The 12,289-nt window shown below is 40.9% G+C and overlaps 1 protein-coding gene across 1 annotated transcript in view; it reads right to left on the bottom strand.

The window, feature by feature from the left end:
• prmt3 (protein arginine methyltransferase 3) overlaps window positions 1–12,289 on the bottom strand; it is a 60,485-nt gene that overhangs the window by 26,878 nt on the left and 21,318 nt on the right. Inside the window, exon 12 of the mRNA XM_020612329.1 lies at window positions 5,079–5,157. Within this exon, the coding sequence (XP_020467985.1) occupies window positions 5,079–5,157 (79 nt within the window). The remainder of the gene's footprint in view (window positions 1–5,078; window positions 5,158–12,289) is intronic.

Here is a 12,289-nt window from a genome sequence, read left to right as displayed (position 1 = left end):
TGACCAAGCAGGGTGTTTATGGCGGGACACCATGAAGGAAGCCGCTGCTTACTAAAAAAAACATTGTTGCAATTTTTGGGAAAGAGCATATTGAAACTCCACAGTGGTATTGGCAAAACATTTTGTGGACTGATGAAACTAAGATTGAACTATTTGGAAAGAACATGCAGCACTACATCTGGCGTAAACAAGAGCACTGCGTATCATGATGAAAACATCATCCCAACCGTAAAGTATGATAGAGGAAACATCATGACTTGGGCCTGCTTTGCTGCATCAGGGCCTGGCCAGCTTGCAGTCACTGAGGGGAAGATGAATTCCCAACTGTATCAAAAAATTCTTCAGGATAATGTGAGAATGTCTGTATGTCAGCTGAAACTCTGAAGAAGTTCGGTGATGCGACAGGACAATGACCCAAAACACCAGAGCAAGTCCACAACAGAATGGCTTCAAAAAAAAAAACAAAATCTGCCTTTTGGAGTGGCCATGTCAGAGCCCAGACCTCAACCCAATAGAGATGCTATGGAATGACTTTAAGAGAGCCATACATGGGAGACATCCAAAGAGTATGACGGAGCTAAAGCAGTTTTGCAGGAAGAATGGGCTAAAATTCCTCCTGAACAATGTGCAGGTCTGATCCACAGCTACAGGAAGTGCCTGGGAGAGGTTATTACTTTTTCCACTAACATTTTGAATGTTCATGAGCTTTGGGTCATGACTGAAAGATCCTGATCCTGGATACAGGCAGCCGAAATGAGCTTCCTCCGCAGGGTGACCGGACACACCCTTAGAGATAGGGTGAGGAGCTCAGTCACTCAGGAGGAGCTCAGAGTAGAACCGCTGCTCCTCCACATCAAGAGGAGCCAGCTGAGGTGGCTCGGGCATCTGTTTCGGATGCCTCCTGGGCGCCTTCCTAGGGAGGTGTTCCAGGCATGTCCCACCGGGAGGAGGCCCTGGGGAAGACCCAGGACACGCTGGAAGGACTACGTCTCTCAGCTGGCCTGGGAACACCTTGGCATTCCCCTGGAGGAGCTGGAGGAAGTGTCTGGAGAGAGGAAGTCTGGGCATCTTTGCTTAGACTGCTGCCCCTGCGACCTGGCTCCGGATAAGCGGAGGAAAATGGATGGATGAATGGAAAAAAGGAACGGGAGCAACAATTAATATAAAGAAACAAGGTGCAATACATGTAGCGTTATTCAATCATAAAGCCGCACAAAGAACATAGCAGGAGCAATAGCAGACAGAATTTGAAACAGCAAGTAGCCCTAGCTGTTAGCAGCACAACAGCACACAGAAACAGCAAGTAGTTAGCAGCCGTAACACTTAAAGGCAGCATTCACTTTATTCAAATAATCTATGAGCCAATAAGTATGAAGGAATAATAATTAGCAGCAGCAGTTAGGGACATCATCAAACAAATCAGTCATTTGAATAGGTGCTTAACTGGGGTGTGAAGACCTCATATTTTAGCCTGAATGAATACTGTGAGCTCCATTTATTTCCTTACCCGATGATGTGTTTAGATATGGCTAACTGATCAGGTCCCTATCAAAAACAGTAGCATAAACATTAATATAAGCTTGATCCTTGTGTTATTTGAGCATTGAAATATTTTCTGTGTATCTATATTTTAGTTATGGTCGTATTTTGAAATTATTTTCGAAAATGTATTTGCATGGATGTTCTAAAAAATAACTTAATAATAACATGCTTAACCCAGGTTATATAATTTGTTGCTCAACCCTTAAAACAAAAGCACTGAAAAATGAAGAGCAGGCTGACACTCCAATAAGTCTTCCAGGACATTTTATTTATTTAGCTTGGAATATAGGATAGTGCTCAGTCTCACATCAGCTTTGACACACTGGGCCACAAAAACATGTGAACGGATGGTGACAGTTCAGTGATAGGCAACTCATGGCTTTTCATTATTAGCTGAAGCATGATTATGGCCCTGTGAGTGTCACCGTACCTAATGACTGTGCACACACATATTACACACACATATGCATGCAAACAGCAGATTTGTCACTTCATTTTACTCTGATTACTGAACCGAGTGAGTAATTACGAGGATCAGGTGAGAGGAGGGGAGGGAGCTGCTGATTGGGCAGAATCAGGCCCAGCCAGTCTGAGGAAGGGGGTGCTGCGGTGTGGTGCCATGCGGATGGAGAGGGGGAAAGACTAAAAGGGAAAAAGGGGGGTGGACGGGCGTCCCCAGATTCATGGCTTTGACATCTGCGTCCTTCTCGACTCACTGCTCACAGCCTGTTTGTCATGTGAACCCCCCACCCCCAGGTCTCTCCATCTCCCCCATTGGTTGGTTGTGAGAGAGGGAAGACTCTGTAGGAGGAGGCATGGGACAAAACAAATCCCTTTTCTTGGACACTGTGCTGTGCCAGGAGTGTGGGGACAAGTTTAAAGATGAAGGGGAGGTTAATGTACTGGGAAGAATGAGGGAGCCGCTGTAACTCTCTTCTAATGTACCTTAAACACACATACAGCAGCAATGCTGCAGGGCCGGACTAATAACTCAGCACATACATATGTGCACTCACTCAAAACTAAAATACACTTAGGAATAGAAATTGATAAATCTTATGTGATGCTGACTGTACTAGGATCAACATCCACTAAATTTTGAAGTTAAAGCATATGCATTTGTTTTGGTTATTGCATTAAGGTGCAGAGTGACTTGCTGAGATGCATGAATATGTGCTTCACAGACCTGCACATAAATACTGCCCTGGGCATGTTTACCTCTGAACAAAAACAACATAGAGGGGCATCCACTTGTGGTACAGACAAAGGTAACTGACCCCTTTTTAGTGCTTGTCACCAATAAATAAACTGAATTTATCAAATTGATGAGAATATGAATTTCTTACTGACTTATATTTCCAAACGAACTGTCTCAATTTCACATACTTTCAAAGAGAACTGCTGCATTAACCAGTGATATAAAGCCAAAAAGCCAAAAACCACTATTTGTTTGAAATTTGACACACATATGTAAGGTGGCAATGTATATCACTTGACCAAATTTCATCCAGATCTGATCCAGATTCTGGATCTGACAGCCATTTCAAGTTAACACTAAAACCCCGTTTTATGAATATTTTCTTCCAGAACTTGGCTTGTAATGAGCATAGAACCCTGAAATGTTCAGCTATGATGCATAGTATTACTGCCTATCATACCCTAAAAGATAATCGGGATCCAATCTGGATCAAGGATTTTAGGATACATTTTGTGTTGTTCTGGGACCCATTTGTGTGAGCAAAAGTTGTGCCTTGGCTGAGGTACATGTGATCTCTAAGCGCATTTGCTGTTACGTTTATCAAGACTGTTGAGACTTAAAAGTTCTTCCAGTAATACTGAATGTCCTCAAGTTAAAAAAAAAAAAAAATAGTCAAAGTACAACCTCACCGTCTTGACAAACTCCAGAAAAGAACTTCCAGAAAAGTTGGGACATTTTCCAAAATGCAGTGAAAATTAAAAGCTGTGATTTGTTAATTTGGTTGAAACTGTATTTAACTGACAAAAGTACAAGGAAAATGTTTTTAATGTTATCACTGACCAACTTTATTGCATTTTGTAAATATAAAATTTAGAATTTGATGCCTGGATCCCACAAAAAAAGTTGGGAGAGAAGCCTGTTTAGCACTGTGTTAGAACACCTTTCATTTTAATTACACGTTTGAATTGTTTTTGGAAGTGAGGATACTAATTGTTGCAATTTTACAAGTGGAATATTTGGCCCATTCTTGCTGAATGCAAGACTTAAGCTGCTCAACAGTCTGTGGTCACCATTGATTGTCCTCTTCATGACGCACCATACATTTTCAACAGGAGGCAGATCTGAATTGCAGGCAGGCCAGTCAAGCACATGCGCCATGTGTCTATGGAGGCACGCAGCACGTGTAGAATGAGCCCTGGCATTGTTCTGCTGAAATATCCACAGACTTCTCAGGAAAAGACGATGCCTTGACAGCAGCGTACTGTATGCTGTGGGCACTGACGCACCCCAATACATTACAGACGCTGGCATTTGCACCTTTCACTGATAATAGTCTGGACTGTCTTTTCATCTTTGGTATGGAGAATACGATGTTTTTTCCAAAAACAAGCTGAAATGTAGACTTATCTGACCACAGAACACATTTTCACTATCTTTTAGTCCATCTGAGCTCGGGCCCAGAGAATTGATGTATGGCCTCCTCCTTGTGTAGTAGAGTTTCAGGTTTCATTTCTAGGTGCAGCAGAGGACTGTTTTAAGTGACAACAGTTTTCCAATGTACTTCTGAGCACATGTGGCTATAGTCATCATGGTAGCATGACGGTTTCTCTTGCAATTCCTCCTGAGGACTTGACAAAGCCATTTGGTTACACTAGTGTAGTGGGAAGATGGTCATCAAACTTAAAAAACTTTCTTTACTACTCCAATAAACAGAAGACAGTGTAGTTTAGGAACAGTTGATCATGGTTATGCAGTTCATTGAAAATAGCTCATATGACAACTGCCCAACTCAAGTTCAACACTGTAGTAAACTTCAGTCAGAGACGGGATGGCCCATTTTCCATTTGACTAAAGCCATTACAAGCCACGTCAAAAATGTTGTATTACATGTGATATTGTATTTCATTGCTAGATGGAGCCTTTGATTCAGGTTAGCACAAGCAAAACATGCTGCTTTGTGTTGAATTGGAGCAGAAGCCATGCCCATCTGGCACAAACTGGCACTGTGTCGTTTGGGTTTTGAAACACACCCAGGGTAGTCTGAACTTACTGTACAAAAATGATCACACCCCCAAATGGTGGAAGGTTCAGCTCTCTGTATTCCTATTATGTTAATCAAGCAAATCCGCACCTCTTCACACTCCCCCTACTCCCTCATGCCACACTGGTTAATAACCAGTTCCATCACTATTAAAATGTGATTTTCAGTGGAAACAAATATCAGAAAAACAATAAATCAGTCTAAAGATAATTCTGACAATCACCAATACATAGCACAACATCAGAATCTATCTTGAATTTGTGAGGACTTAAAGAGCAGAGAGAACATGTGACCTACCTGAGCCACCATCCGCCAAGTAGCGGTCTCTTGCATACAGGACTGAGTCCAACATAGACTCAAACAGCAAGAAGTAACCCTGGAAAGAGAAGATCTTATTGATGGAGTTTACTGAACAAAAGACACAGGCAGCTCTTCATTTAGTTAAGGAATGTAATAAAAGCATTCCAAGAGAAGGCTAATACAGCATCTAACATCACTGCAGTGGAAATCTGAACTAGCAGGGATCAAGTGATGTGCTCATGTGGTCTGCCACCCCAGCAACAAAAGATCTGACCCTAGGTTGACCTTGTGTTCTGCTCCAGTAGATGGCACATTAAGCATGGTATTATTCCATTAAGAGTGGAATTGAGTTCTGTCCACATCTTTTTGGCTTTGACCTGAGTGGCAGGTACTGCTGACCTTGTATACCTGCTACCCCTTCAGCCAAAAACACCCATCAGTGGTTTTGGATCTGTGTTCTATGATCAAAACAAGAGCACAAGGAAAAACAAACACATTCAATTTTCAATTTGGATATTTGGTTTCCATCATTTGCCACCACAAGAACAGAAACGGCAGCAAACTGCCAATGAGCTGACCCTTTTTCAAGGTGTTTTTCCTGGTTTACACTAAACCCAAACGAAGCCAGAAAACTGCCACCCTATGTTCATTTACAAAATCATCTCTAATAAACTGAAGTAATAAGTGTAGTGAGAATGATATCTAAGATACTGAACTTCAAAAGAAAAAAAAGACTTGTATTCACAATGGAATAATAATAAAAGTCAGAAAGTTTTCTCAACAGACTGGCCTTCTGCAGGGCATGATTACTAAAAGGGACAAATCCATCCATCCATTAGTTTTCATTTTGTCTAGGGTTGGGTTACGAGGGCAGTCAGTTCAAATGAACAATCCATACATTCCCTTGCCCCAGAAATGCTTTCCAGCATTTCCTGGCAGACATTTCCAAGCTAGATGGGATAAATCCTCACTCCAGTATGTTCTGGATCTATGCCAGAGCGTCCTACCAGCTGGATGTGCCTGGAAGACCTCCAATGGACAGCAACCATGAGGCATCCTAAGTAGATACCCAAACCACCTCAAATGGCTCCTTTCAACACAACGCTACTCTGAACTACTTCTGGATGTTTGAACTCTGCATTCTGTCTCTAAGGCTAAGTTCTGCCACTCTACAGAGGAAAATCATTTCAGCTACTTATATTCGCGATATCACTCTTTCAGTCAAGAACCAAGCAAATGACGACAGGTGAGAGAGTTTTAACATAGACTGACTGGTAAATCATAAGCTTTGCCTTCAAGTTGAGCTCCCTCTTCACCACGATGGTCCAGTTCAATGCCCACATTACTGCTGATGTTGCACCCATCTAGCTGTCAAACTCACAGTCCATTTTACCCTGACTTGTGAACAAAACCACGAAATACAGTACTTAAACTCCTTCACCTGAGGCAGAAACTTACTCCCAACTCGAAAAGAGCAAAAAATAAATAAAATAAAAACAGAAAAGTCTGGGTTTTCATTTCTAAGTTTCTAACCAGTCTGTGCCATTATAAAGACAGCAATGAATATCACAATAGAGTTGTTGCTGTTGTTGTGTTACAATAACTTTTAGAATCCAATATCTCTACTTTCTCTTCAGTGGCAAAAAAAGAGTGACAGAGAAAGGTGAGGGTCAGGACCAGAGGTAAAGAGTGAATGAGGGGAGAGTGTGTTTGGGTGTGTATGAAGAAGAGACAATGGAGATGAAAACAGAGGAAGAGTGAGAGTGATGAGAATGCAGTGACCAGCTGAAGAGTAATTCACTGAGATAAGAACCTTATTATTCAAATATAGACAACGTTTTATGGGAAAGAGGAGAGAAGAGCAAGAGGCGAGTACCCCTGATTTATAACTCCAACTCCAAAATGATCACCATCTCTGTCATAGGTCTGAGCTGATAATAATGACAGCAATGAGGTTGATATAACCAAATCATCCTTCACAAGGTGATAAAGGGAAACATTCTCTGTTTATCAGCAGCGCACTGGTCTCGAATCAAAGTCAGACCAGCAGATCATCTGCTGCTGACTGTTGTGGTCCAGTTGACGTCCTTAGCGGTGAAGTGGTCGTTTTTAAAACACTCACACAGAGTACACCAGTCTCATAATTTAGAGCCCAATTTCACGGGACACTGCCTTACTTGAAGGAAAGAGGATATGAGGGAGAGAGGTGCTGAAAGCAGAGACACACCTTGCTCTTATTATCAGCAACGCTCCAGGATTACTACCCCCACTGCCTTCAGTGTCCTCCCAGCAGCCACACTCAGCTAATTTATACATCTGCAATGTAAATTTAAAAAAAAAAAAGCAAGCGAGAAAGAGAAGCAGAGATCTTTTTCTGTGCAATTACACTGGGTGCAACAAGACTGGAACTGTCTTCTTGAAAAGTTGAATCAAAACTGCATGATGCAGCAGTCCTGGGCTGTAACAATTTTTGTACTCTAGTTGTTGCAACCACATTCATTGACTCAACATGTAAAATGTTTAAAGTGCTAAAAGAGAATGAGCAGTGAGAATGAGGGGTTCAAGGGACTAAGCGGTAGAAAATGAATGAATGAATGAGGGGTTCAATCACTATACTGCTATCCTGCATGAGGTGAAAGAACATAGCAATGAACAACATAACACAGCAAGTACGGGTTTAATGTACAATCTGTTTGGTGGACAATACAGTCTCCTTTCTAAAACAAGTTTGGTGCAGGTCATGTAGGTTTGCAAGAGAGGTCAACCATTTATAAGAAGAAAGCATAATATGAGAGGAAAAGAACTCAGCCTTCAACTTCACAAATGATATGCATACAATTTAATGTTGCTTAGTCCTAAATATACTCACTTGGAAACAGAGTATTTGAAGGTCAATTAAGCTGCGTTCAAAAACATGGATAGCAATACTGTACGCTCAGCCTAGCTTAGCATAGAGAGTGGAAGCAAGGGGAAACAGCTAGAGAAGAATAAAAATATTTTAAAGCAATTAGCATCCAATTGGTCTTATTTACAATGTATTAGCAAATGTCGCCACAAGTACAGAACTTCTGACATGTGTGCAGTCACTGGACCCAACTATTGTTGGCTGGATTGTGCACGGTAACTACTTGTTAGACCGCAATATCTCATATCTGTGTAAAACACATTTAGATTTGTTGGACGGCAAGCTACGCTAGCAGCTTCCTCTTGTTTATTTTAAAGGCTAGGCTAAACAGGTCATGAGAATCTCTTTAGTGATAAAATGATATTGATCTTCAAATGTCTTAGTAAAAAAAAGGGGCAGTAAGTGGCATTACCAAAATATTTAAATATTCCTTTAAAGGGGTAAGGCCTACACCATTTCACTTCTCAGTATCACAAAGGTATCTTGATGTATCTACTGTCACAAACATTAGCTAATCACTACCAAGTAGACTAATTCACCTGGTTTAAAAATTACATGCTGAAAATTGAGATGAAAACACCGCCAATAAATAAATAAATAATACAATTTTAAACAAATTCTACCTCACTCCACTTTATATTTATTGACCTGGGTTCAGAAAAACAAGATAAAATCTCAGAACGAAACTGATTTACTAACTTTTTTGATACTATTTCCACCAATCAATCCATCGATGGGCCCAATGACACACAGACAGACCACGATGTTAGTGTGAGGAACAGCTCTGTTTACTCTCAGGGAGCTCGAGCATGCGAGTTGTCGTATATTCACTGTGCATTTCCATAAAAAGAGCCTAATGAAAACCTAATGAGAATGGGCTGAAGCAGCTTATACAAATTAACAAAATTAGCATATAAAACACATTCACCTAAGTAGGCTACCACACACACATATACACATCTATACATGCAATAATAAACACAAAAAAAGAAAAATTCCAAATACACTTTTAAAGCGGTTAGTTTTGTGAAGAATTTTAGCTGTTTCATTACATAATCAGTGCCCTTCAATGTACACAAAGAGCTACTGAGCATGAGTATTTTTTATGAACTCTACAGAGAGAACTTTTATAATTATTGCTGCAATGTTTTCCTGTCTTGAGTAGCTGGCGACTGGATAGAAAAAAGCTTGGTGAGCTACGATTTACAATTTCCATGTCCATCAACCTTAGTGTCTGTCAATTGTAGGTACCAAGAGGCAGTTGGGGACAAAATCTGCATCAGCAATTTACACTTTCCTTCGTCCTCCAGTACCTCTCTCCTTTTGCATTTAACTCGCGTCTTCCTCAATTACTGCAGATCATCATCACTTTCAGTCCCAGGAGGGCCAAGGCAAAATAAAGGAGATTGTGTACATGCATGAAAGTGTGTTTTCAGGATGTGTGTGTGTGTGTGTGTGGTATGGGAGTAGTTCCATGGTTCAATGATTACTAAAGGCTGCAGATTTACATACATCAACAATTCTTCTCTATACTAGTCTCGGGTCAGATTACACCAAATTTACATACACATATAAACATATCACACAAATCCATGTAATAGATTGTTAATGCTTGGTGAGTTCATGTTCCAATATCAACCTAATTTTTATATATACATACATACACACACACACACACACACACACACACACACACACACACACACATACACACACACATATTGCCTTCTCACCCCTATGGGGCGGTGTGTGCCTTCCTCAGTCTTGGCTCCTCCTACCAGAGGCCTGGGAGTTTGAGGGTTCTATGCAGTGTCCTAGCTGTACTTAGCGCTGCAGTCTTCCAGACAGAAAGCTCTGACAGTGTTCCTGGAATCTGTTCGAGCCACTCTTCCAGTTGAGTGCTCTTACCACCACTGGGATCACTTTGGCCTTCACTTTTCACATCCTCTCCAGCTTCTCATAATCCTTCTTCTTGATGTTGCAGTCACTTGGAACTTCTGCATCTTTTACCACTACCTCCACCTGTTCCTTGTTTTCTACCACAATGCCTGATTGGCTGGCCAGTACCTTCTTGTCTGTCTGAATGTGGAAGTCCCACAGGATCTTAGGCCTATTATTCTCTACAACCTTCTGAGGAGTCTGAGGAGTGCAGTGGTAACATCACTGCCTTTCATTCAGGAGACCGGAATTTGAATCCCAGCTGTGGCCTGGCATCAGTAGGGGTCCTCAAGCAAGACCTCATTATGCTTGACCCTGCCTACCTCTGATATGAGAGAGACACAAACTAACAGAGTCATACCGGCTCAGACGTCTCCCGGACCATTAAGGTCTGTGTCAGATGTTGGGGAACCAGGACAATCTGATGATAATTGGGCTACTGGAACAAACAATTCATGGAGAAAAGATGAGAACTTGGATCTGATGAAATGTTACTACAATAATAGACCAAATGAAAGGGGATATATGAAAAGTATGAAGGAACTTTGAATGCACAGAAGGCCAACATCCAAACTAACTGAGAAACAACTAGTTACCCAATGCTTCAACATACTGAAGAGGAAGCTACTACACAGCTGGAGACAGACCAACCACAAATTACAACCCGGGCAGAAGACAGCCACACCCCCTCAACTAGAGGGCACAGCCACTAATATGAGGCACAGAATAATGGATAAACCACAGTTCACCTGTGAATCCAATTACCAAAGCTTAGTGGGAAAGCGCCAACAGACAGTATTGCCAACAAAGACCTCACGACAATCCCGACTACCACCATGATATTGGGCAATACAAATAAAAACTGACTTGACTTGAGGGTGTAAAAGCAAAATAATTTGCAGTACTGCTACTAGATTATTAGAAGCAATGGCTGTTCTGAAATCAATAAGACATCATGTGGTTTTAGATGTAACAATCATTTCCATGGCTAACAAAAATTTAAATTAAGTGCGCAAATAATTTTAAGACAGGCGGCATCTCACAGCAAGAAGGCCCCGGGTTCGAGCCTGGGCCCACCTGGGGCCTTTCTGTGTGGAGTTTGCATGTTCTCCCTGTGCCTGCGTGGGTTCTCTCCGAGTACTCCGGTTTCCTTCCACAGTCCAAAGACATGCAGCTTAGGATGATTGGCAACTCGAAATTGCCTGTAGGAGTGTGTGTGGTTGTTTGTCTACATGTCAGCCCTGTGATAGACTGGAGAACTGTCCAGGATATACCGCGCCTCTTGCCCAATATCAGCTGGGACTGGCTCCAGGCCCCCTGTGATTCTAATCGGCAATAAGTGGTGTAGATAATGAATTGATGGATGGATAGATCATTTTAAGACATGAAATATTTTAAGGAAAATGACATGTTTAAACTTTGGGCAAAGTGTTTAGTGCAAGATTCAAGCAACCTGGTTTGAAGGATGTGCATGCACCTATTAGCTTTATCGTTTGCTCATTTTCACGGTACCAAATTTTTTATTTTTTTTACTTTTATCTTGTCAGATTGGAAAAACCTGTTCAGACTTAATGTGATGTGAAATTTTGTATACGGTTTTTCAAATAATTTAACAGTTCTCCATTACACTGATGTGCAGACTGCTACAGTAGATGTCATGATCAGATAGCCTATTATTTATCATGTCCCAACTCATTTGAATTTTGAGAGCGGCACCTCTCAAACAAAAACCTATTTGGATTTAAGGTCAAAGCTTAAGTGGTTGACTTAGATGGTTGACTGGCAACATTAATCCTGAAACTACTCATTCCACAAAGATATCTGACTGAAAGCAACTTTCAGTCCACAGCACTTTATGATAAATTATTGTGCCTTTTCATAAATACAGTATATCCTCATGCTGCCTAGTTTTTCAAATGCATTTTTTTTGTTTTCATGTCTAATTTTTAGTGGAATGCAGATGAATTTATTTCATAAATCCATTTTTTCCAAGAAGCACTAACATCAGTCGATAAGAGAAGGTAGCATATCAACGATAGTACAACATATCAAGCAGTTAAATCAACCTCTGACTAAGAAATATTTTGGAAGATGGAGTAAAGTGTTTTACTGATCATGAGCTACAGTTTATGATTCCACAGATGCAGCAGGTCATTGAGTAAGACTTACCATTAAGACAGTTACTTAATCTTTCACATAATTTTCACTGACAAAAAAATGTGAAACATTTCATCATAGTTCTCACTATAAAATGTTACTTTTTATTCACTTTCATCATGAAATGGGTCATCAATGAATATTTTCATCATAGGTTCTGTTGATAAAATAAATAGTGCTATGCTTCACTGGGAGCCTGGGGGAAAGA

This window comes from Monopterus albus, unplaced genomic scaffold, assembly GCF_001952655.1.
Source record: "Monopterus albus unplaced genomic scaffold, M_albus_1.0 scaffold123.1, whole genome shotgun sequence".
In the NCBI taxonomy this organism is placed as follows: Eukaryota; Metazoa; Chordata; class Actinopteri; order Synbranchiformes; family Synbranchidae; genus Monopterus; species Monopterus albus.
This window is presented reverse-complemented; position numbering and strand designations above follow the sequence as displayed.